Consider the following 25,781-nt stretch of genomic DNA (forward strand, 5'->3'; position numbering starts at 1 on the left):
TTTGATATTCTATATTATAATAAATGTTATAATATTTATTTTCTAAGCAACTATTGCTTGTTTATAGATTAAAAAAAAATCTGTACTTAAGAATTGATTCTTTCAAGGAACCATGCATACTAAACTCTCTTATTAATCCTAATTACTCATCTGTTGATTCTTTTATATGTACTATATATATATTCATAACACCTGCAGATAAAGGGAGGGGATTTTCTTCTCCTAATGTTTATCTTTTATTTTTCTTGTCCTAGTGTACTGGCTAGCACTTCCAGACAATGTTAATAAAAAGGTAATAGTAGGCACTCTTACTCTTGCCTTGTTCTTGATCTGAAAAGGAAAGCTTCAATTTTTACAAGTATGATTTTGGCTCTAAGTGTCCCTTAGAGAACACATGCAGACGTGTACTGTTCTCAGTCTGCTAGAAATTTTTTTAAAGATTTATTTATTTATTATTTTAGGAGGGAGGGAGGTGCAGAGGGAGAGAATCTCCAGCAAATTCCCCACTGAGCATGGAGCTGGACTTGGGGCTCCATCTCACAACCCTGAGATCAGGACCAGAGCTGAAATCAAGAGTCAGACGCTTAGCTGCCTGAGCCACCCAGTCTGCTAGAATTTTTTTAAACTCAAAAACAGATTTAGAATTTAATTATTTAAAATTTAATTTTATTTATTTATATGAGAGCGAGCAAGCAAGCATGAGTGGTGGGGAAGGGCAGAGGGAGACTTCACGCTGAGCAGGGAGCCTGATGTGGGGCTTGATCCCAGGACCCTGAGATCATGACCTGGGCCGAAGGCAGATGCTTAACCGAATGATGTTTCTAGGTGCCCCTAGAATTTAAGACATTTTCTGCATCTATTGAGAAGACTGAGATTTTTCTCAATTTCTTAAGGTGAATCACCTTGATGTACTTGTAACAATATATTCCAAAAATCACTCATTAGTTCATGGGGATTTTCCTAATTGTAATCTGTAGTATTCTGTGTATCATAGTTTACTCAGCCAATCTATGTATGGCATTCAGGCTGTTTCTAATATTTTACTATTACAAATAATACCACGATAAATAACCGGCTATATGCCAGTTTTTGATTTTTTTAAAAAAATTTTATTGGAGATGTATCTTCAGAAAAAATTCCTAGAAGTGAGATGGATTGCTGGGCCTAAGAAAAAATGTCTAATTTTGTTATTGTTAGATATTGATGAATTCCCCTCCAGAGTGACTGTACCGTTTGTTCTCTTGCCAGCAATGAATGAGCATGTTCCCTGCAGCCTCAGCAACAGTTTTAATTTGTATGTCTATTATGTTACATCTTTTCACATGTTTAAGGGCCACTTGTACATATTTGTGTGAGTAAACTGTCCATGTCCTTTGCCCAATTTTCTAATGTGCTTGTGGCCTTTGTTGTCACAGCTTAAAGATTTCTTATATATTAAGGATGTCAGCTCCTTATGTGTCTTTTTCACTTTGATTATGGATTTTTTTTTGACAGTCAAAGGGGACCTCTGGGGTGTCTGGGTGGCTCAGTTGGTTAAACATCTGACTCCTGATTTCGGCATGCGTGGAGCCTGCTTAAGATCTACTCCCCCCAACCCGCAAGTGCTCTTTCTCTTAAAAAAAAAAAAAAAGGGGGGAGGGTTGCTTATCTAACTTTCAAAGCCAATGGCAGATTCTCCTTTTATGAAAGATGTTTTTCCCAAGTGAATATTAAAACTGTTTCCACTTTAAAAGATAAATTACATTATTTATTTTTAGTTTCAAAAATAAACATGTGTACACATATTTAAGCCTATATAGAGATATATCAACATACTCGTATAATAATTTTGAAATGGCTAAGCCTATATTTGAGCTTGATCATGTCATTCAATAAGAAAATGTTTTTTAAAATCTTGAAAAATTGTGTCTTGGGCTATTTTTAAATTCATATTGCTTTGCTTATGATTTTAGTAGCTTTACTATTCAACGCTGTCTAAATTTTCTGGACATAAATAACAGGTTGTAAATTTATATCCTTTATTTAAGTAAAATCTACCAAGCCTACCTTTATTATTTTTAAAGATTCTATTTATTTGAGAGACAGGGAGACAGAGGCAGAGAAGACGAGTGGGGGGGGGAAGGGCAGAATGGGAGAGGGGAAGAAGACTCCCCACCAAGTGGGGCTCGGTCCCAGGACCCTGAGACCATGACCTGAGCTGAAGTCAAACACTTAACTTACTAAGGCAGCCAGGCGCCCCCCTAAGCCTACCTTTAGACAAATTAAATCTCAATTTGACTTAAGCAAATTATTTAACAATTATGTTTGCCTTATGAGTTTTTAAAGTTTTGAAAAGAAAAAAGTAGTTATTAAGAAAGCTTTTTTGTCTTTTTTTTCCTTCAAGAAAGGTTGGATGAAAGTCATTTTTAATTTTATTTATTTTTTATTTTTTATTTTTTTAAAGATTTTATTTATTTATTTGAGAGAGAGAATGAGATAGAGCGAGCATGAGAGGGGGGAGGGTCAGAGGGAGAAGCAGACTCCCTGCCGAGCAGGGAGTCCGATGCGGGACTCAATCCCGGGACTCCAGGATCATGACCTGAGTCGAAGGCAGTCGCTTAACCAACTGAGCCACCCAGGCGCCCAGTCATTTTTAATTTTAAATGGGAAAAAAACTACTCTGAGTCATACCATATCACATACGATACCATTCTTCATCAGCCTTATAGTGGTAGTGTTTACACAACTGTATGCATTTGTCAAAACTTACAAACTACACACTTTTTAAAAAACATTAATTTTATACATGTAAATGATACTTCAGTAAATGTGACTTTAAAAAAGTCACAACAAACCTACAACTCAATAAATTATATAAGAACAAAGGTGACAAATAAAAAGTCACAATTCTTAGAACCCTTTAGCCACCAAAATGCAGACACCGCCTAGGCATCACTGAAATCTTGAATTCAGTGATTCAGGATTCTTCAGGAAAAAGAAAAGATATAAGAAAAAGAAATGTTTTCCTGCTTTACAATTAAATGTCAAATGTCATCTTCCTATTTCAATGATTTCAGTAAGTATAACTACAAATTTTTTAAAAAAGATTTTATTTATTTGAGAGAGAGAATGAGCTGGGGAGGGGGGGAGGAGGAGAGGGAGAGGCAGACTCCCCACTGAGCAGGGAGCCAGAGGAGGAGCTCAATCCCAGGACCCTGGGATCACAACCTGAGCTGAAGTCAGACACTTAACCGACTGAGCCACCCAGGCGCCTCTACAAATTAGTTAATAACGCTCAAATCACAAACTAAATACAGTTAATTAAACTATATGTGCTCTTTCTTACTTTCAGGAAAAAGAAATTCAGCGAACATAAGGGTTCAGTAACCTTTCTGTATCTCTGAAATGAGATATCACGATGCTATGTCAGAATACAAAAATCTATTTAGTTTGGGCTTAATCCTACATAGCAAGTGGATTTAGTTTAAGGTACAAGTTTTTCTTCAACTCAGCAACCTGAACCCCATAAAGACCTTAATCTGTATCATGGTTTACATCATCTACTTTAAGGATCTTATCTGCTATCAAAGTACAGATTGAAATTTATAGCACTGGAAGCTACATCAATTACAATATGTGGTTTGAAAAGGGAATGACAATTATTCAGTCATAAGACAACAAAGTAATTTCTCTCACCAGCTCGGCCAATTTGAAATTTCCTAAGTATATGACAAAATAAGAAAAATATACAACTCTTCATAAAGTGAAGCCGATTGGAAATAACGCCCTTGTACCAAAGAAACATTTGCACTAAGAGCTACCATCTCTAGTGCCTGTAATTTCGCCAGTGACCCCAAAGCGTAGATCCTGCTACCCCCACTGAAGGGAGGGGACGATGAGAACCACAGGCGTCACAACATGTTCAGCATGTGACCCCGACAGTGCTCACACCTTTAGCTGTAGTACTGTGTTTCGTCTTCACGGTAAACTGACGAGTTCGGCAGTTATTATCCCATTTTATAAAGAAAGAAATTGAGCTTCAGATTGGTTTAGGAAACAAGAGCAAAGTCCTTCAACTAGTCACTGTCAGAGCCTAGACTCCAGCCCAAATGTCTGTTGGTTCAAGTCCATGCTGTTCCTGCTCCAGAATGCCTCCTCCCCAGGGAGTATTAATACTACTATACTTTTTTTTTTTTTTTAAGATTTTATTTATTTATTTGACAGAGAGAGAGCACAAGTAGGCAGAGAGGCAGGCAGAGGAAGAGGGAGAAGCAGGCTCCCCGACGAGTAGGGAGCCCAATGTGGGGCTTGATCCCAGGACCCCGGGACCATGACCTGAGCCGAAGGCAGCCACTTAACCGACTAAGCCACCCAGGTGCCCCAATATTACTATGCTTTTATTACCAAGAAAGCTATCTGGATGACACACAAATTGTATTTAGCTCTACTGTAAAGCTTCTAGGGTCTATTTCAAAATGCATGATAATCTTACAGCACACCGCTATCATACCTAAAGTGAACTAGTTTACCAGAAATGAAAACTATGCACTGTATAAGAACAGAACAGAGCAAACCAGTGGTTGGGAGAGGCAAGAGACTTATCCAGGGTGCCTGCCTAGGTCATTTACAGAAAGGGAAGATCCTTTCTGCAAATCTTCTGCAAATAAAAACGGTTTGCCATACATTATTTCCTTTCCTAAAACAAGATGGGGAAAAAAGAGCATTTGTTCAGTACCCATTCCCCTTGGACCCAGTCTTAATGACTACATCTGATTAATTAAAGAAGTGCTTACAATAGTCTACAGAAAAGAGTTACCATAGCAGGCCTGAGACTGTTATTGTCAGGAAGGCCTGCTGGCAAGGCCACCCCTGGGCTAGAGCCTGGGAACTTGGATTTCGGGCATGTTCCCACCATCCCCCAATAAGGATGGCCACTATCTGTAAACTGTGCAAACAATATGGTTTATGCTGAATATGTACTTTCCTTCCGGGAGTCTGGAACTCTGGCCAGTGCTAAGCAGAGGGTGCCGATGTGATCAGCCCCTAAGAACAGCGCTGGGCACGGAGTCTCTAACAGCTTCCCACGGACACATTTTACATGTAGTACAACCTATGTGACTCCACTGGGAGGGGACTCTCAGAAGCTTGCACCTCATGTGGTAACTGGGTGATGGGCATTAAGGGGGGGGCGCTTGTAATGAGCACTGGGTATTATATGCAACTGATGAACCACTAAATTCTACCCCTGAAACTAACAATACACTCTATGTTAATGAACTTGAATTTAAATAAAATCTAAAAAAAAAAGAAGCCTGCATCTGGTTTCCTCCAGACTTCGTTCACTTGTGCACCTTTTCCCTCTGCTGACTTTGTTCTTGTCTTTGCTCATTGCAATAAATCATAGCCGTGAATACAATTATATGCTGAGTCTGTTGAGTCTTCCTAGCAAATCACTGAACTTCAGGGTGGCCTTGTACACCCAACACAGATAGTAAGATACCTTCAGACCATGGCTATGAAAATTTGCTTAAGATTGGCAAGTACCAAAATAAGTTCTAAACACCCTAACCTTGGATTAAGCTATGCCTGTTTTGAAATCAGCGATACTCACCGGGAACTCTAGCAGGAAAGGAATCAGGAGAACCTGCTCCAGCACCACCCTCTTCTTCATCTTCTTCAAATTCCAAATTCTCTTCTTCACCAGGTGCTAAAATTCTTCTACATGCAAAATGGCAAACAAAACAGTGAGCTACAAAACTAACCACCCTAGAGAGGCATTATAGCCACCCATTTCCCAGGTAAGATGTGGATACAAAAAATGTTGACACAAAAATGTTGACCTACTGATATTAAAGATATCAATACTGATATAAAAAATGCAGATATATCCGAAAACTAGGTAAAAGATAAGACAATAAAATAAGAAGACAAATATTGGTGCTTAATTATTTTACCTTAAGGGGACAGGCTGAACGTCAAATGGGAATTCCTTATTATATGTAAGAATATTCTTTAGGACTAGAATAAAAACAGAAAGAAAGACACAAATTCTTCCATGAATCAAAAAAAAAATTTATTAGAAATGACTGATTTTTAATCAATTTTACTATGCATATTAATACTTAAAAAAACTCCCAATCTTATCATCATTCAGAGCCACGACGCATTCGTCCATTGAAGGTCTTAGCAAAATGAAAATATCCATAGTATACTCCAGGTACCAGTACTTTGTAAGATCTCCAAGGAAACTAAGTTCCAGAATCTCAGAGCCCTCACAGAAAATAAACCCCAAAACAGTTGTATGTACAAGGTCCTAGGTGAGATATAGGGCAGCAGAGAAAGAAAAGATCTCCTTCCTGGAGTACTTCAATTACAAGACTGGTCCAAGGATAACCAATTAGAGGTACATGAGATTATTTTGGTCTATGTCCTTATTAGGTTTCTCCTCAACCCCATAAAACTGGCAAAATTAGATAAAACTGGTTACAATTTCCATATGCCGATGTGATCAGCCCCTAAGACAGTTTAGGGGCTGATCACATCGGCATATGGAAATTGTATGATATGCCGATAGTTTATTACACACATATATCTACATACATACATGGACAAATACACAAAGAGGGATTTACCCTCAAGAGAAGTCTTCAGATAACATGGCACCCACCACCTTCTGCATTAGGGTATGGTCCATAATTACATTCTGGCATGTAAACTTTAAGAGAGATGTTCTAGGGATGCCTGGGGGCTCAGTTGGTTAAGCGGCTGCCTTCGGCTCAGGTCATGATCCCAAGGTCCTGGGACAGGGTCCTGGGACAGAGTCCCGCAACGGGCTCCTTGCTCAGTGGGGAGCCTGCTTCCCCCTCTGCCACTTCCCCTGCTTGTGCTCTTTCTCTCTCTCTCTGACAAATAAATGGAATCTTTAAAAAAAAAAAAACAAACCAAAAACTTTAATTAAAAAAAAAAAGACGTTCGGGCGCCTGGGTGGCTCAGTTGGTTAAGCGACTGCCTTCGGCTCAGGTCATGATCCTGGCGTCCCTGGATCGAGTCCCGCATCGGGCTCCCTGCTCGGCAGGGAGTCTGCTTCTCCCTCTGACCCTCCTCCCTCTCATGCTCTCTGTCTCTCATTCTCTCTCTCTCAAATAAATAAATAAAATCTTTAAAAAAAAAAAAAAAAAGACGTTCTATAACTCTGCCTACATTTAGAGAGCTACTATGAATATGGATACCTTACAGAGTTACTAGAAGTATGTAATTTAGTGCTTCGTATCTGGCGTTATGGGTCTTCAGTAACTACCTGCAGTTACAGGAAGGTGAAGTAATGGCATTAACCGAGCAATCCAAAAAGTTCCTAGGATTTTGTACTCAACTTACGCAGCCTCATTCCAGAGTGCTGTAGTTTGGAGATAAGAGCTGCGGCGTGTGTATGCTGTCATCCCAAAGCGGGAAATCCCAGAGCGCAGGCTGCGCTTTTATGACTTACTCCAACAGGAGTCACAGGGGTTTTTCAGACTTCCATTATATGCACTCGATTTATTGAGTCGTTCAGTGAGAGGTCTGAGACTTGTGTCTAGCTTCTTGTTCATTCTTATTCTCTTTGCCCTCCAGCTCTTACCCTCATCTTTCCTTTCTCTTTCTTCCTCTCAACAAATGGGCACCAAGTGCCCACTGTGTTCCAGTCCCTGTTTTAGGTGCTAAAGATATGGCAGTGATCAAGACAGGGTTCTTGCTCTCATCTATGGATCTTAGGCTCTGGTCAGGAAAAGCAGACAGTAAATAAAGCAACAAATTAACAAGGTACTGTTAGACTGTGGTTAGCATCACAAAGGACAGGGTCAGGATGAGCGTGTAAGTGGAGCTGGGAGACAACTTCGGCTAAGGTGGACAGAAAAGTAACTTGCTGGAAGACAAGTGAGCCATAACCTGGAATGAGAGGATGCGTCCAGAAGCAGCATGGGCGCAACGGCTTTCCAGGTGTTAAACAACAGGCTAGAGGGGCGCCCAGCTGGCTCAGTTGGTGGAGCGTGCGACTCTTTATCTCGGGGGTTGTGAGTTCGAGCCCCACGTTGAGTGGAGAGATTACTTAAAAATAACATCTTTATAACAACAACAAAGGCCCTGAGGCAGGTACTGGTTTGGCTTGTAATTTCCTGGAAGGTATTATCATGAGCACGGAGCCCATCATGGTTTGGGGACCACGTGGCTCACCCCACAGCTGACATCTGATGGAGCACCTCTGCCAGGAGAAACTCAGCACTCCCAGCCCACTCTCACAGAGCATGGCCTGCCACCCTCCTGAAGGCCACACTCTGAAAATGACAGACACACTGTCAACAAAGTGTGTTCTGCTTCTGTGGCTGACTTGTTTCATTTTTCTGGTGGGTAAAATGAGTAAGTTCTTCCCATCTGAAAGGTGGATTAACATCAAAAAATGAAATAAATAGTACTTTCAAAATCTTACTTGTACTAGTTTCACACAGGATTATCCAGAGACTTTTTTTTTAACCTTAAAACCTACATTAGCAGAATAAACCAAGTCCCACATATTAATTTTCCTTTCCTTACAGTATAAAAAGAGGCAGAAACTAGCTTGACTTAATCTGAAATCTATTCAAATACCAATTTGTAGAAAATGTTTAATTCTGATAAAGTAACTCCTAACAAGTGCCTAGCTTGGAGAGATGCAAAACTATAGAGCATAGCCTCAGATATAATATACACATTTACATTCCTTTAAAAGGCAATAGCAAATTAAAATCACCTAAAAAGATAACTAAGTACGATGAAGGGAAAGGTCCAAATGAAAAGCACTATATAGATTAGAATATAACAAAATAGATTCCAATACTACGTTTCCTTTCCATTCCCACCCCTAATCTTAAAAAACAAAAACAAGCAAACAAAAAAGCAAGAAATGGAAGACTAATGCGGATTTTAGCCCAATCTGCCACTAACACGTGGGTCAGTAATCCCTCAAGAGCTCGAACTGGAAACCCATGATCTTTAGGATTGATGTCAACACCGCACCATTACAGGCATCACAAGAGAATATAGTGGCAGGAGCATAGGCTTTGGGGTCACTTAGAATCCTGGCTAAAACCCAGTTCTGGCATTTACAAGCTGTAAGGTCATGCAGTCAGCCAACTGCAGCTGAATGGACTTATGGGAGTGTTTGGGTTAATGGTAACGGTAACCATTAATATCAATGAAAGATCCTACAAGGCAATAGGAGAAATCTGTAACACTCTAAAATTTTATTTGGAAACACACCGAAAAACAAACAAAAACTAATGGAAAACTGTGACTAAATAGAAAGCCCAAATCCTAATTATCATCATCATTTAAAAAAAAAAAAAAAATCAAACATAATCTTTAAAACCACTACACAACAGACATCCTCACTGCAGCTAATCTTTTTTAAAAGCCATCAATGTGCTTTTCTTAAAATAATCTTACATATATAATCAGTCACAAAGGACCATATGTGATAGGATTCCATTTATACAAAATGTCCACAACAGGCACATTCACAAGACAGAAAGTGAATTAATGACTGCCTAGGGCCGGGAACTGAGGAGTAGGGGAAGCAGGTGTGGGCTAAACAAGACAGGGTTTCTTTCTGGGGTGATAAAAATGTGGTGGACCGTTGGTGGTATTCAGTACTCGTGCCTTTGCCTACTTTGCAAAAAGAACATTCATATGAACAATAAGAAAACATTCCTCTAAGAGAACATTCATGTGAACCAATAAGAAAATCTTATTTGGCACATCCTAACCACCAAAACATTTGAAGCAAATGTTTACTTCAAAAAAGCTTTCAAGAAGGGACAGGAAAATGGGGACAACAAGGAAACCTTTTGTAGAGCATCGCAAACAGCTAGACTATAGTTTCCAAGGACATGTAGTATAAACGGGCATCAATAACTGTAACTTTATGCTCTCCAGTAAACTCTACTCTAAGTGCTTACCAAAGTAATTATAGTCTTATTAAAGTGATTAAAACAAAGGCTGAAACATATGAATGAGATAGAACCTGGAATCAAACCACTTTTCATATTCTATAATGGTGAACAGAATAATAATTACTATAAATATTACAGAAATTATAAAAGCACAAAAAAAATCACATAGGACTAGGTAGGAACAGAAATGAATAAGTACCTATGCTAAATAATCTTAATATCTATAATGAATTAAGTAGTTTCCTAAAGGAATACCACTAAAAATATAAAATAAAACTTACTTGGTTCTAGCTTCTTCAGGTCCTCCAGTTTAAATTCTTCTTGAGACTGTGTGGACTGAATTTAAAATATGCATATTACATCTTTTTATTACAAAGATTTCACTATACCCTATGTCTTTTAAGTGGCAAGAACTAAATATTGAAAAAGTGGACAAAATAAATGAATCCATTTCATGCTTTCAAAGTAGAAAATGAAGTCCCGGGATGCCTGGGTAGATCAGTTGGTTAAGGTCTGCCTTCGGCTCAGGTCATAATCCCAGGGTCCTAGGATCGAGTCCCGCATCGGGCTCATTGCTCAGCGGGGCAGCCTGCTTCTCCCTTTGCCTGCCACTCCCCTTCTTGTGCTCTCTCTCTGACAAATAAAATCTTAAAAAAAAAAAAAAAAAAAAGAAAAAGTCCCAAACTGGTTTTTGTTTATTTTTATATTTTGGAACATTTGGGCTAAAAATAACAAAAAACTGACGTTATATCTTTTCTCTCTACAGTTTATTAAATATGAACTAAATCTTTTAATAGGAGTTTAACCCATGAATTCCTATTGCTAGAAATCTCTTCTGAGACAATACTGCTTTTAGCATTAATGCTTAAAGTTTATTAGAATAGTTCATAATGATTTTTTCTTAGAAAGCAGGAAAAAAACCTGTGTTTACCTGTAAAGCTGCACTTCGTAATTCCAAACATGTTGCAATTTTGCCTATGGTTTTCTGTAGGAAAAAGAAAAAGCTATAAATACCAAATATATTGCAACTGTTAGTTGTCAAAACCATGGAGTTAATTTTTATTAGTAAGGGATCTATACTTTTTTTAAAGTTAAATTTTATTTCTTTGTAGCATCTTGCAGATTTTAGAAAAGAGAAACAGGAGGCAAAGGGCTAGGATAAGGGAGAGAATGTGAGTCCATATTCTCTCCTGACCTAACTGTACCACGACCAATTTTAAATCAAGTTTGCTCTGATGACAGCTTTAGATTTATTTAAAGGTCAATGAAAAGGACTTCCAACATCTTCCCTCCCAAGCTTTGCCTTCTCTTAATCTCCATTAAGCCTGAAATTCGCTAAAAGATTTAAAATAAAAAATATCTGAAAGCTAGCAAAATGGTATCATTTCATTTTGAAATAGGTCCAATCTTGACTCGTCTAATTAAATATGTAGGTAATACTCAGCAAAATCAATACTTGTGATGAATGGTGGCAAGTTTTATAGTCAGATCTGTCTTAGGTGGGCTATAAGATGGATAAAAATAATAGGGTATAGTCCTTGCTTTTAACAAGCTCAAGTTATATTATGTGAGATGAGACTCTACAAAATCACTGTAATATAAAGAAGAGACACTTGATTCTTATCAGCTTTAGCAAAGTGAGCCATTACACATGAAGAAACTGTGCAAGAATCTGTGTTAGAAATCAAGCCCCAGTAACTGGGAGGATTTGTCAAACTGAAGAGTTTAGAAAACTCACAGTTCAGTTGTCTAAAGTCTCAAACTGAAAGCAGAGGGATATTAGGTTTGAAACATGAAAAGTGAGTGGGTGCGCGCACGTGTGCTGGGGGAAGCCATGGTCTTTCTGAAGGGGACCTTCCAGGACGAGCGGAGGAATCTGTTATTACTGTAGCAATAAATTACACAGAGGTTTTTGAATAGAAGAATGACCTTTAGGAAGACTGTTAAGACAACGGTCTCCACAGGCTGGGGGAGAAAAGGGCAAAGACTACAGGTAAGAGCAGTCAGGTTATTCCGGGTAAATGTGAATCAGACTATGTCTGATCTATGTACAATAAAGTGATATACTTATTTTAATACCATTTGGCCATACTTTTTAGGTTCTTTTAAAAATGCTTTCTAAAAAGGATTCTGTATTAAGTGAGATGTATCAATGAGTAAGTCTTTAGAAATATTAACTCTCTTTCATTTACTATAAAATCCATTTGATTTGAGACTGTTAACATTTAAGGTAAAATGCAGTTTAACAATTACGATTCCACTAACAACCTATTTTAAATTTAAACATTTCTGCAAGTTAAGCAGAAGCAACAGCTTTTTACACAGAATCTACTGAACTATGGCAAAATACCAATAGGCATTATTCATAACTACTTTAAGGGACCACACCCAACATCAGTATTAAAAGGGAGCGAAACACTATCATTTTCAGCTGCAGCAATGACTTTTAAAACATGCAGCATTTATTGATGTCAAAATCAAGTGCCTGCTACTGTAACCGTGTCACCTTTCTTAGAAACAAATGGTTAGGAAAAATGATTAAGCAGTACCAGGTCACTTGTGTCCACATATTAAATACTGACTATTAACTAAGGTACATTAAGACTAAGCACTGAAGGTAAACGAAGTTTAGTTTTAAAAAATTTAAATTATTAGCACCTCATTCAAATTAACTGCTCATGCTTAATACGGTACAGAAATGGAAAATGTTCTCGTTTTTAGAATACTGGCTATTTTGTCATTGGTAGGGAAATTAATAAAAAGCAGCTAAGGAAAAGATGGGAAAAAAACAGACAAAGAGCCAAGTTAATTTTGCTAAAACACATTCAATTTACATAAGGAAAAAATCGAAAAAATACATATAAAGTAGTACCGTCTCAATCCAGACTTAATTTTTTGATTTAAATAGCCAGTCATCTACCCTCTAGCCAGGGGGAGGCTGGGATAGGAGAAAGAGGGGAAGGTGGAGGAGACAGTGGAAAGGGGGAACCTATAAAATATAAAACAAGCGCATAGTGCTGGAACTCTCATTACTACCAAACTCGATTCAAAACAGGGAAAAACTTTCTAAGCATCATGAGACAGGATGTTCTCTTCTGTCCAGAAACTTACATGAGAAAATCTACGACACCAAAGTAGGGAATTTAATGGAATGAAAGCTTTTGGCAGCTATTCTTTGGCTACTAAACTCAGTTGTTATAATGACAAAACTATTGAGGATTGAAATGAGAGCTAAGTCAACTAATCATAAGGGAGGATCAAATAAGAACCCTAAACTTTCTCATTTTCCAACAGAAATCTTTGAGAATATTATGAATAGCAAATCCACGTGAAGATTTTTTTAAATCACTGATTAAGTTTAGAGAGATCAGTAATTCTGCTCTAGAGTTTAGATTTAAGATAAATACTGCGAAGATGTGTATGTTTTCTCAAAAATTAGTATTTCTCTGATCTTAAATAGTTAAATATGGATAAATATCAATAACCTAAGACCCAACAAAGCATTTATTCATCAACTATTTTTCAAAGCTTATTGTGAGCAAGACAGTAAAAAGCTTCATAAAGAAATATTGGTTGGTTTTTAAGAAAATTTTTAGAAGTCCCACAAACTATGAATGGTTAGCATAATTCTAAGATTTGTCACCGTTACAAAAACACTGAGAATAGCAAAAGCGTAAAAACTATAATTCAAAATAGAAAACATAAAGAACAGTTTTGCTTAGAATAATAGAAGGTATATTCTGCGTTTTTCCTCTTTTGAGGAAAACGCAACTGAGTTTCTTCTCCTTTGGCTTATGTGCCAGATCTGGCATTCAATTAATTTTGCAGACCTAACAGTTGGTTTCGAAATCTCCCATAACATGTTCTTTGGAACACTAGACCCAATGAACTGTTCTATAAAGGGGGGGGGGGGCTCCAAAAGCAAACAAATTTAAGAAACACTCCATTACCCAAAGTCTTTTAAAAAATTCAACACACACATTAGCATATTAAAAGCCCTGACAAGTCACAAACTCCCTGTTCAAATAACATCTATTAATTTTTCAGAGCCAGTGTTCCCCCAGATCACATCTGGGAAGTCTTTGTTTCCTAATCATTAACTTGGAGCCTCTTGTGTGACATTCAAAAATAAGGTCTGTATGTCAGTATGGGTTTTTTTGGCCCATTGTGAATGTTTCACTTGTATTTTTAAAGAAAATTAAATTTGTAAATGCATACAACTTGCCTTGGGTTCCTAATGTAGTACAGAATGATTTGGGGGTCCTTCTCTGAGCCCAAGGAATAGGCAGGCAGGTACACAAGTGGCAGCCACAGGTGCCCCTTAGGCAGGTATTATAAATAACAAATCCCTCCGAAATCAGGCCTCCAGGGAAGGAGGAGGTACAGAAAACTTCAAAGGTATGAGTCATTAGAAGATGTAGGGATATCTTCTAAGATCATTTAGGGTTATCTAATCCCTCATCTCATACATAAGGAAATAAGGGCCGGGGACAGAGCCCAGATTCAAGACCAAGTCCAGATCTCAGGCTTTTCCTCTAGGTCATGCTGCCTCCCAGGCCTTATGGGAGTGTAAGACCTGCGGGTCTGTGTAAACTGAAAAAAAGGCAGCTAAGGAACAGCTATAAATTAAAAGATAAAGAGCATTATCGAACATCAGCTTCAGCCTTAGAAAGTTAAAGAAAATTAAGAAAAAGTTTATTTTTTCTTGATGGTTTAATCATTGTATGAAAAAGCTCATTTCTTGATGGCATTTTAAAAACTGTGCTTTGTTTTAGGTCAACTCACCTACTATTTGAGGTCATGTTGCTCATAGGCCCTATACCTAAGCAAGAGGTGCTGGTGACAAAGCATATAAGTAAGACAAGGCAAATAGGTGATTAAAGTATGGGGGGGGGGGGTCATGAAACTTTTTAGAAATTCCCTAAGCTTTCATCTGTTTCCATATTCATAACACTCTGTTAGCTATTAATTTGCAGACTCAAATATTTGAGATTGTTTCAAAATTAATTTTGTGATGTCAGCTGATCACTTCCTAATCAATTCCTAGAGTTTACAAATCTTATAGAGGTGATAAAGCATATAGTCTTTGTTCCTTTCCTCAAGCAAACCAATCATTTCTTTTGTGGTAATTATTTTCCAGGGCTCAAATCCTAAATTTCCTAAATCTACTGCATACATTAACAACTGTAAAGGAAAAAAGAAAAATGCACCTCTGAATTGTAGTGATGTTTTCTTTTCTCAATACAAAAAAAGTACAGTAGAGGATGTAGATACCAAGTATTTTTAAAATGCAAATATCCTGACTTGTGTAAGAAATATAGCTAATCCTAATCTTTAGAGTTTTTATTTGTTCAAACATCTATAAGTAGAGTCAAATGAATATAGGCAAAAGGACTAAAATAAATCTTAGGCTTACTTAAAACACGTGCAGAAAACCATTCCCACCCCTTGTACAGAAAAATGATTAATAAAAACAAATTAAGTCACTACAGTTTTCACAGTGTCTTTTCTTAAGAGATGAGGGAAAAACTGACACAGTAATATTTTTTCATTATCTACAAGATTAAAATTTGACTTAACACTAGATACTCTGAGCCAGGAAAAAAATGGGACTTGTTTCTTCCTGTTTCTTCCCACTCTTTGAAAGCAAAGCTTCTTAAAGTATCCATCCCACTTTTTATAATCTCTAAAAGTCCAGGGCATTGACTCAACACATTAAAATCTTAATTCAAGAGCACCACTGAGACATTTTGCAACCTTATGCATTTATTTTGCTGATGGATTCTTATGCCAAATTCTTGACTTGAACAATTTTTTAAAAATTATTATTTTAGGGGCGCCTGGGTGGCTCAGTTGCTTGCTCATCTGCCTTTGGCTCGGGTCATGATTCCAGGGTCCTGGGATAGAGCCCCGTATCAGGCTCCTTGCTCAGTTGAAAGCCTGCTTCTCCCTCTCCCTCTGCCTGACGCTCCCCTTACTTGTGCTCTCTCTGTCAAATAAATAAAATCTTAAAAATAAATAAAATTATTATTTTACTATTAATTTTTTTCAGTGATGGCTTTTGTTTTTTTTTTTTTCTTTTGGCTTTGTGTTTTTTGCTTTTTTTTTAAAGATTTTATTTATTTATTTGACAGAGACACAGCGAGAGAGGGAACACAAGCAGGGGGAGTGAGAGAGGGAGAAGCAGGCTTCCCGCTGAGCAGGGAGCCCGATGCAGGGCTCGATCCCAGGACCCCGGGATCCCGACCTGAGCCAAAGGCAGACGCTTAATGACTGAGCCACCCAGGCGCCCCTTTGTGTTTGTTTTGAGAGGAGGAAGAAGGGGTTAAGAAAATTCAGAGTTAAATAAGTACTGAAGTTGGACATAATTACTCACAGTCAAACTTCAGCCTCTGGAATCTACCCCTCTCCCAACCAGAGTGTAGACAGTCTCCACTAAAGTTAAAGTCTAAATGGCTGAGTCGAGAAATTCATCAAGTGAGAAAGTCACTAAGTAGTAAATCATCTCTCAGCGATCACTTTATGTTCCCCAATGCATAATCAGTGTCATTCTTTGTACTCAAGTATAACAGTTTCTGTTGTTTTTGCTTAATGGCTTGAAAGACAGAATCCTTTTCATTTGGAATCTGATAATATGTAGACATTATTTTATAGTACCTTTTGTTCTTCTGTGAATTCAGAATTATTGTGTTGAGCTTGGGCCTCTTTTTGTAGATGTCTTGCTAATCTGTAAGAAGAAAAAAACATATTCTTTAGAATTGAAGGAAAGCAAACTATCCCAAGTGCAACAAGGTGAAATAATTTAAATCTTTATTTTTTTTAAAGATTTTATTTATTTATTTGACAGAGACAGAGACAGTGAGAGAGGGAACACAAGCAGGGGGAGTGGGAGAGGGAGAAGCAGGTTTCCCGCCGCGCGCAGAGAGCCCGATGTAGGGCTCAATCCCAGGACTCTGGGACCAGGACCCGAGCCAAAGGCAGACACTTAATGACTGAGCCACCCAGGCACCCCTAATCTAAATCTTTTAAAAAACAGGGCACCTGGGTGGCTCAGTTGGTTAAGCGACTGCCTTCGGCTCAGGTCATGATCCTGGAGTCCGGGGATTGAGTCCCACATCAGGCTCCCTGCTCAGTGGGGGGTCTGCTTCTCCCTCTGACCCTCTTCCCTCTCGTGCTCTCTGTCTCTCATTCTCTCTCTCAAATGAATAAATAAAATCTTAAAATAAATAAATAAATCTTTTAAAAAACAGACAATGAGGTACAATAATATTTTACTATGTTTTCAAAGTATAAATCTACATTATCTTTAGAATCAGACTCTATACAATAACAATGAAAATAAGATACAATGCTTTTTTTTACCATTGCACTGGCACAAATTTCAGCTCTAGGCAGTAAAAACAGAATCTTAGAGCTGGAAAGAATCTCAAATGGCAACTAATCCAACTTTCTTTAGTATGCATGAATTTCTTCTTTAACAAGCCAATAAGCAGTTGTCCAGATTTTGCTTAAACACTTCCAGGGAGCACCAGTAATAGTACCAGCCAGAGACACTTTATCAGTCTATCATTAATTTGCTGATAAGATTAGTCCAAATAACAGCCATGACAAAATGATAAGTCTATTAAATTATGCTTTTCAAAACATTTTTTCATGAAAAATAAAATCCTCCACCGATCAGACATGAAAATCATCGTTCGCCCAATTATCATTCTTAAAAATAGCAGCTAGGCCTTGGATGAGTTTTCAAGGATGGATCTGTGTTACTAGCCCAAACTCAACAGTAAGGATCCAAAGCTCTTTTTTTTTTTTTTTTTTTAAGATTTTATTTATTTTGACAGAGAAAGAGAGCGCGCACATGCACAAGCAGGGGGAGAGGCAGAGGCAGAAGCAGACTCCCCACTGAGCAAGGAGCTGGATGCGGGACTTGATTCCAGGACTCTGGGATCATGACCTGAGCTGAATGCAGGCACTTAACCGACTGAGCCAAGCAGGCATCCCCAAAGCTCTTTCTGAGACAACGAAACTAAAAGATTGACTCTTACACTGAAACATTAAAAGGATAAATAACTCAATTTTAAAATGGGAAAAGAACATGAACATCTGTTTTAAAGACTTATTTATTTATTTTAGAGAGCGTGAGCAAGCGTGAACAGGGGAAGGGGCATAGGGAGAGAGAAGCGGGGGAAGCAGACTCCCCGCTGAGCATGGAGCCTGACTCAAGGCTCAGTCTCACAACCCTGAGCCGAAACCAAGAGTCGGACGCTTAACCGACTGAGGCACACAGAGGTCCCTTGAACATTTTTTCCAAAGAAGATATAAAAATGGTCAATAAGCGCATTAATATCATATCATTAGTCATTAGGGAAATACAAATCAAAACCACAATGAGATACCACCTCATACCCACTGGATGGGTACAATTTCTAAAAAGAGAGAGAGAAAAAAATAATGGTGTTGGCAAGGATATGGAAAATGTGGAACCTTCATACAGTGCTGGTAGGAATGTAAAATGATGCAGTTGCTGTGGAAAACAGTTTGGCAGTTCCTCAAAAGTTAAACATAGAGTTACCATACATATAACCCAGCAATTTCAAAATTCTAGGTATAGTCCAAGAACTGAAAACATGCTCACACATAAAAACCTGTACACGAATGTTCACAGCAGCAGCATTATGCATAATAGCCCAAAACGGAAAACACCCATAATGTCTATCACCTGCAGAATGGATAAACAAAATGTGGTGCATCCATTCAATGAAAGAGGATGTGGCCGCAAAGAAGAATGAAGATTGATACATGCTACAACATGGATGAACCTCAAAAACATTACGCTAAATGAAAGAAGCCAGATGAAAAAAAAAAAATCACGTATGATTCTATTTACACAAAATGTCCAGAATGGATAAATCCATAGAGACAGCAGATTTGTGGTTGCCAGGGGCTGGGGTAAGGAAGGAATTGAGAGTGACTGGTATCAGGTATGGGCCTTGAGGGCGATGCAAATGTTCTGAAATGAGATGGTGGTGATGGGTGCATAACACTGTGAATATACCAGAACGACCAAACTGTACAACCTCATAGTGCAAAATCTTATGTTATGTGATATTTATCCCAATTTTTAGAAATTTGTGGGGAGCGGGGGAAAAGACCCCAAAGAATCAAGAGATTCTTTGGTGAAACATTTTGTAACTGGGAAAAGAATTTAAAACCGTAATTCTCAAGCATACTATACTATTCTGGGAGGGGAATGGAAGCAAGAATGCAAAGGGTAGCAAGTGTTAGATTTCCTACCAAGCTCACTGCAACAGACAGTTCACAAGAGTTTCCAAAAAAAGTCTTCTTTTCTATGCAATCATGTCTTTAAAGATCAGGTGTAAAGTTCATTATATTTGATGGCCTCCATCCAATCTATGAAAGGTATGCATCCTCCTTATCATAAAATAAGAAAACTCCTACATAAAATCATTGATATTTGCAAGGAATCACTCCACTATGTTATTTAAACTGTTTCCATCCATTTATTTATTTTACCTCAAAGGTAGAAACCCCCTAATATTATCCTATGATGTCATTTAGAGACCCACTCTTTGTGGATTCTATACAGGAGATAGCACAAATAGAAACAGACATAGGGGCGCCTGGGTGGCTCAGTTGTTAAACGTCTGCCTTCAGCTCAGGTCATGATCCCAGAGTCCTGGGATCGAGCCCCGCATCGGACTCCCTGCTCCGCGGGAAGCCTGCTTCTCCCTCTCCCACTCCCCCTGCTTGCGTTCCCTCTCTCGCTGTGTCTCTCTCTGTCAAATAAATAAATAAAATCTTAAAAAAAAAAAAAAAAAAGAAAGAAACAGACATAGTAGCCATTATCCTTGTCCTTGCTCTGCAGTTGGTTTCTAACTCTTGCCGGCCTACCACTTATATGAATTTCTCTTTTAGGAATTAGTCTATATTTAATGATGTCAACTACATATCCACAATCTCAGGGAAGTTATAATGTGGCACAGTGTCTCTATTTGAAGAGTTGTACACATAATATGCTAATAGTGACTGTTAACTTAAGCAGGGTCACTGTCAGAAGAAAAGGGGTAGCTCTAAACTGCTCAAATGCTAATAATCAGCAGACAAGGATGTTAAATTCAAACAGAATCCTGCTTTTAAAAATTAGGCCACAGACTGGGAGGAAATATTTGCAAATCATATATGTGATAAAGGGCCTGTATCCAGAATATATAAAGAACCCTTATAAACTCAATAGGTAAAAGACAAACAACTCAATTAAAAAACGGGCAAAAGATTTGAATAGACATCTCCCAAACCAGATTTACAGAGGGAAAATAAGCATCATAAGAAGATGCTCAGCATCATTAGTCATAAGAGAAAGGCAAATTAAAACTACAGGGAACTACACTATATACCTACTAGAATGGCTATAATAGAAAAGACAATGACAAGTGCCATCAAGATGGAGAACAGTAATTCTGAAACACTGCTGATAGAAATGTAAAACTGTATAGCCCCTCTGGACAATATGTCAGTTTCCTTCAAAAAGTACACATAAATTTACCACATTAACCAGAAATTCCACTCTTTGATATCTACCCCCCCAAAAAATATATATATATATGTGTACACAAAGACTTACATGTGAATGTTCACAACAGCATTACTGATAACAGTAAAAAAGTAGGAACAACTCAAATGCCCCTTAACTAGTGAAAGGATACACAAATGTGGTATATCCATACAACGTAATGCTATTCAGCAGTAAAAAAGGAACAAAGTACCGATATACGTTCAACATGGATGAACCTCAAACACATTATGCTAAATCCAAGAAGTCACATACAAAAGATCACATTTTATATGATTCCATTTACATGAAATGTCCAGAAAAGACAAAATCTTTAGACAGAATGTAGATTAGCGATTGCCTGGGGCTGGAGCAGGAATATGGAGTGATTGCAAATGGGCACAAAGGAGCTTTGCAGGGTGATGGAAAGGTTATAAAATTTGATTGTAGTGATGGTTGTACAACTTGGTAAATTTACTAAAAAAATCACTGGACTGTACATGTAAAATGGGTGAATTCCATGGTATGTAAGTTATACGATTTTAAAAACTTTTTTAAAGACCTGGGTAAAAAAAAAATTAAATTTCTAAATCCATAAATGACTGCACCATTTTAAGACAAAGTGAGACATGATTTTGTCCATCGAGGGAAAATCCACATGCTTTGGATATCAGATGAGCAGCTAAAAGAGTTGACATTTATTAGGAAAGGTGAGAAACCTCTCAAATATTCTCTAGAGAATAATCTCATCTTACAAGGATGCCTACAGGTCAAACAGCACTATTCTCAAGAGGGAGTTTATACTTTAAACACATAAACAAGTGACTGAAAGAAACCCCACAATCCACAACAGAAATTAGTGCTTCTCAAACTATCTGTAGTGAAGGACTAGCTTCTTCCCCCAATCTGTTCCAAGCTAACACTTCTTTAAAATATAATAAAAACTCTCATGAAGATGTCAAATCTTAAATCTCAATTCCTTTATCTCATTGCAGACCAGTACCCATCTGTGGACCTACTCTGAGTAGCAATGATCAAGGCATAATAAAGATGATTAAGAGCAAGTATTACTCAGTCTTCAAACTCACTCATTCATTTAACAAGTATTTATTGAGCACCCATGTGCTAGATTAATCCCTTAGCAATGATCCTGTGAAATATCTGATTCTGAGCAACAGAGTCCATACCATTCTACCAGAAGTTTGGGGTCGTATATCCCCAGGTTGCTGAAAGAGGTGGCCTGCTTCATGGAATTGTTTTTAATTAACCATGTATATTTTGGCTAGCAATCCTAGTTTTGACATATTTGTTTAAACCTTCCAACAGCACTTTAATATCAACTCAATGCTCCCACAGCATACTTCTGAATCCATATTCATTCAAAAGAATACAACATATAATTACTAAACAATTATTTAATAACAGCCTAGCATCACTAGGACACTAAGTATATAGTAAAGAATAAGACAACACCTCCAACTCTGCCCTCTCAGAGTTTACATTCAAGTGGGGAGAGAGACAATAAACCAAATGAATATGTAAAATATATTTTATTATTATTTTTTAAAGATTTTATTTATCTGACAGAGACACAGTGAGAGAGGGAACACAAGCAGGGGGAGTGGGAGAGGAAGAAGCAGGCTTCCCGCCGAGCAGGGAGCTGGATGTGGGGCTCGATCCCAGGACCCTGGGACCATGAACTGAGCCAAAGGCAGGCACTTAACGACTAAGCCACCCAGGTGCCCCAATATATTGTATTGTATTGTATTGTATTTTTTTAAGATTTGTTTATTTATTTGAGAGAGCGAGAATGAGAGAGAGTACATGAGAGGGGGGAGGGTCAGAGGGAGAAGCAGGCTCCTCGCTGAGCAGGGAGCCTGATGCGGGACTTGATCCCGGGACTCTAGGATCATGACCTGAGCTGAAGGCAGTTGCTTAACCAACTGAGCCACCCAGGCGCCCCAATATATTGTATTTTAGATGATGATAAATACTATGGGAAAAAATTAAGCAGGATTTGGGAGGGGGGCATTTAGAATGTGCAAGACTGAGGTAGAGGGAGTTGGGGTGGATAACAGGTTTCACAATTTTAAATAAGGTAGCCAGAAAGGACCTCACTGAGAAGATAATATCTGAACAAAGACCTGAAGGAGGTGACCAAGTGATCCAAGCAGATGAGAGAAGAATGTTCCAGAAAAAGTACAAAAGCCCTAAGGCAGAAGCACGCTCCTAGAAACAGCAAGCAGTGTGGTAGCACATACTCTTTTCATACTTCTGTAATAGCAAAACCCAATTACTTTAAAATCCTCCATTAGGGTGCCTGGGTGGCTCAGTCGTTAAGCGTCTGCCTTCGGCTCAGGTCATGATCCCAGGGTCCTGGGATCGAGTCCCACATCAGGATCCTTGCTCCGCGGGAAGCCTGCTTCTCTCTCTCCCACTCCCCCTGCTTGTGTTCCCTCTCTTGCTGTGTCTCTCTCTGTCAAATAAATAAATAAAATCTTAAAAAAAATAAAATCCTCCATTAGAAAGACTCTCAGGGCTTTGAGGGCGGGAATCAAATCTTATACATCTTTACATCCCCTGTTCTTGTCGTCGTTGAAAAACAAGATTGTTTAAGCTATTAGCATTCTTACATTGTGATGGTACAAACCTGTTTCTTTCCTCCCCAATATCCCCTCTCCCATAAATTCGCTGTGTTGCAAGACCATAAAGTCCCTGCTGCCTACCCAATTAGAAATGCCAATTATCCTAGACTCTTCCTCCTTCACTCTCAACATCCAGTCACTAAATGCTGTCCATTCTTTTTTACACTATTAGTGGCCCCCAAATGGTCTCCTTTTCCGCAGCCTTTCCTTCCAAAGAGATAACTGCAATAAAAAAAAGACAATTTGTCTTCATTTTTGAATATATTAATTTTAAATTCAACCTCATTTTATATGTAGCCTATGTGTTTACAAAATTTAAGCAATCATTACTCCTCCGATTTGACACTGGCAGTTTTTATAATTTCTCTGAATTATGAAGTTCAAAGGTTAGTACTGTGGTCCAACAATAGATTTGTATGTGTCTATTACTCTCATTGAGATGTTTCTCGAAATTCCAGCGAAACAGCTTCCATACTCAATTTTCCTTTGTAATTTCAATTGGACATGGTATTCTTCACTTTCCATTGTGAAGTCTGCTACTGAGTGTCAACAGCTGCTAAGTCCCACTGCATCACAAGTGAAGGCAGCTTTACATTTCAGGGTATGCGATTCTAGTTAACCCGAAGAATGAGTACACACAGGTGCTAACTGGCTACAGTCTGGTTAAGATATGTTCCCTGGTAACGAAGGAAACCTTCTCATTTGTCCAATTTCCTTACACAAGGCACATTACATAAAGTGTCTTAAGCACTATGTAGTAGAGCAGTCAGGATTTGGAGTTAAAAAAAAAAATCCCAGATTTCATTGGTAGTTTTAGGACCCCTGTTAATCTGTTTAACCTGAGCTTCCGTTTCCTCATTTTGTAAAATGAGAGTAATGTTCTCACTAAGTAGTTGCAGGAGCAAGGGAAATCAAGTGAAGATGCAAGACAGACGCTAGTACTTGTTATACTTGGCAACATGGCCCAGAGCACGGTTGTTTCCAGGGCTCTTTGAAACTACAAGTCAGTACCATGGGGGTAGAAAACATCTGCACATTTAAATTATCTTAATGGTCAGATAAAAACAAGAAACTATTGTAGGGAAAGGAAAAAGAATTTAAAGCTTCCAAGTCTCAACTGTATATTCTTTCCAGGAGACACTGAGGGGGTAAAAAAAAAAAAAAAGATTTTACTCACATGGTTTCATACTCAGTAACACCTCAAACAATAATTTGCTTTTAACCAAGAAGTAATTAATGGCAACAGTTTGCAAACAATAGCATTTTAGCAGGCAGTTCTTATTTTTTCAGTAAAAGGTGCAAGAAACTAAGCAAGGTTTTATATACACGTGCATCTTGTCTTTTAATTTAAAAAACACCCCTGAAGTTTTTTGGGGGAAGCCAGAAAGGCTATAAGAAATCGGACTTCGGGTCAAAGATCAAAGAAACTGGTACTCACAAAGTACCCTGCGGCTCTACATTAGACACAGGACAAGGAGGAGGGACCCAAACAGGGAGTGGTGGCTCCCGTGCGTGGTCTATTAATTTAGTGTGCTCTCTTCTGTTCACATCCTGAGCGGACTCCACCCAAAGCAACCGAGCGAGGGGGTGGGTGGGACTCACAGCCAAGCAAATAACAGTCCCAGAAACCGAAACGGAATCGAGGTGAATTGTGAAAACACGGCTCACCAGAAAGAGGGGTGGAGAAGGGGCGCCACGGGGGACCCTTCCCTTGGCTGGTGAGACGCCCCTGTCCTCGCTGCTTCCTGGGGGCGCCCCCTCCCCTCAAGCGCCACCAGTTCCCTCCTGTCCTACACATGGGAGGAGGAAGGCACCATACAGAGCAAGGCCACTCATCCCTGGAACGTGGGCGGGGAACACACAAGTATCCCTCAGAGATTCTAGAAGAGAAACTGAGCGGCAGCAACCTGAAAGAGGCGGGGGAGAGAAGGCAAGGAACTACAGAGGTAGCCTGCTAGTAGGGCGGGCGCCCCAGGAAAGAGGAGCTACCTGTTGAATGGAACTGGCCCTGTGGCGGCGGAGAGGGAGCGGGGCGCGGAAGCCCAGCGAGCGGACCGCCGTCTCCAGGGCAGCCTGTCCGGGGCCAGTGCGATCCCAGCCCCAGTGCCTGCGGGGGCCCCACCCTGGGAAGCCTTGGCTGCAGACAGAGATAAGAGACACCGACAGAAGAAAGGGGGAGGCGGCCCACTGGAGCCCGGCTGGCCCGCTCCCGCGGTTAGTCACTCACATCTGATACTCGTCTATCGCCTCCACCAGCTGGCCCCAAGAGTCGAAGTCGGCGCCTCTCCTAAAACTGGCGCCCCAGCGCTGCAGCAGACTCCGGGTCACCTCCGACATGGCCGGTGCCCACCCCGTCCCCTCCCGCCCCTACCCCAGCGAGGCCGGGCTCTAGGGCGCCATCCTCCCCGGGCCTGGCCCCGACATTAACAGGGCCAGGAGGAACCGCTACGGCCACCACCGCCACCCGCCGAGGAGCCGCCCAAGCCCATTTGCCGCCACAGCCAAACTTTGCGGCTCTGAAGCGGCCGCCCCGGCGAGGCTCCGCCCCGAGGCCCCGCCCCGTGTTAGGTTGAAGCCGCCCCGCTCCCGCGAGGGCCGCCATCGCTATTGCGGCTTTCTTCCTCG

At 39.4% G+C, this 25,781-nt stretch overlaps 1 protein-coding gene across 1 annotated transcript in view; it reads right to left on the reverse strand.

The window, feature by feature from the left end:
- The window catches only part of AIDA (axin interactor, dorsalization associated), a 37,156-nt gene extending 11,497 nt beyond the window's left edge, over positions 1-25,659 (reverse strand). Inside the window, exons 1-6 of the mRNA XM_006742989.3 lie at positions 25,384-25,659; positions 16,599-16,668; positions 10,873-10,926; positions 10,223-10,277; positions 5,934-5,997; positions 5,591-5,697 (exon numbers count right to left, since the gene is read on the reverse strand). Coding sequence (XP_006743052.1) covers positions 5,591-5,697; positions 5,934-5,997; positions 10,223-10,277; positions 10,873-10,926; positions 16,599-16,668; positions 25,384-25,493 — 460 coding nt within the window. The 5' untranslated portion in view covers positions 25,494-25,659. The remainder of the gene's footprint in view (positions 1-5,590; positions 5,698-5,933; positions 5,998-10,222; positions 10,278-10,872; positions 10,927-16,598; positions 16,669-25,383) is intronic.
- Positions 25,660-25,781: the final 122 nt, after the last annotated feature.

Source organism: Leptonychotes weddellii, chromosome 6, assembly GCF_054177405.1.
Source record: "Leptonychotes weddellii isolate Sample4059 chromosome 6, ASM5417740v2, whole genome shotgun sequence".
In the NCBI taxonomy this organism is placed as follows: Eukaryota; Metazoa; Chordata; class Mammalia; order Carnivora; family Phocidae; genus Leptonychotes; species Leptonychotes weddellii.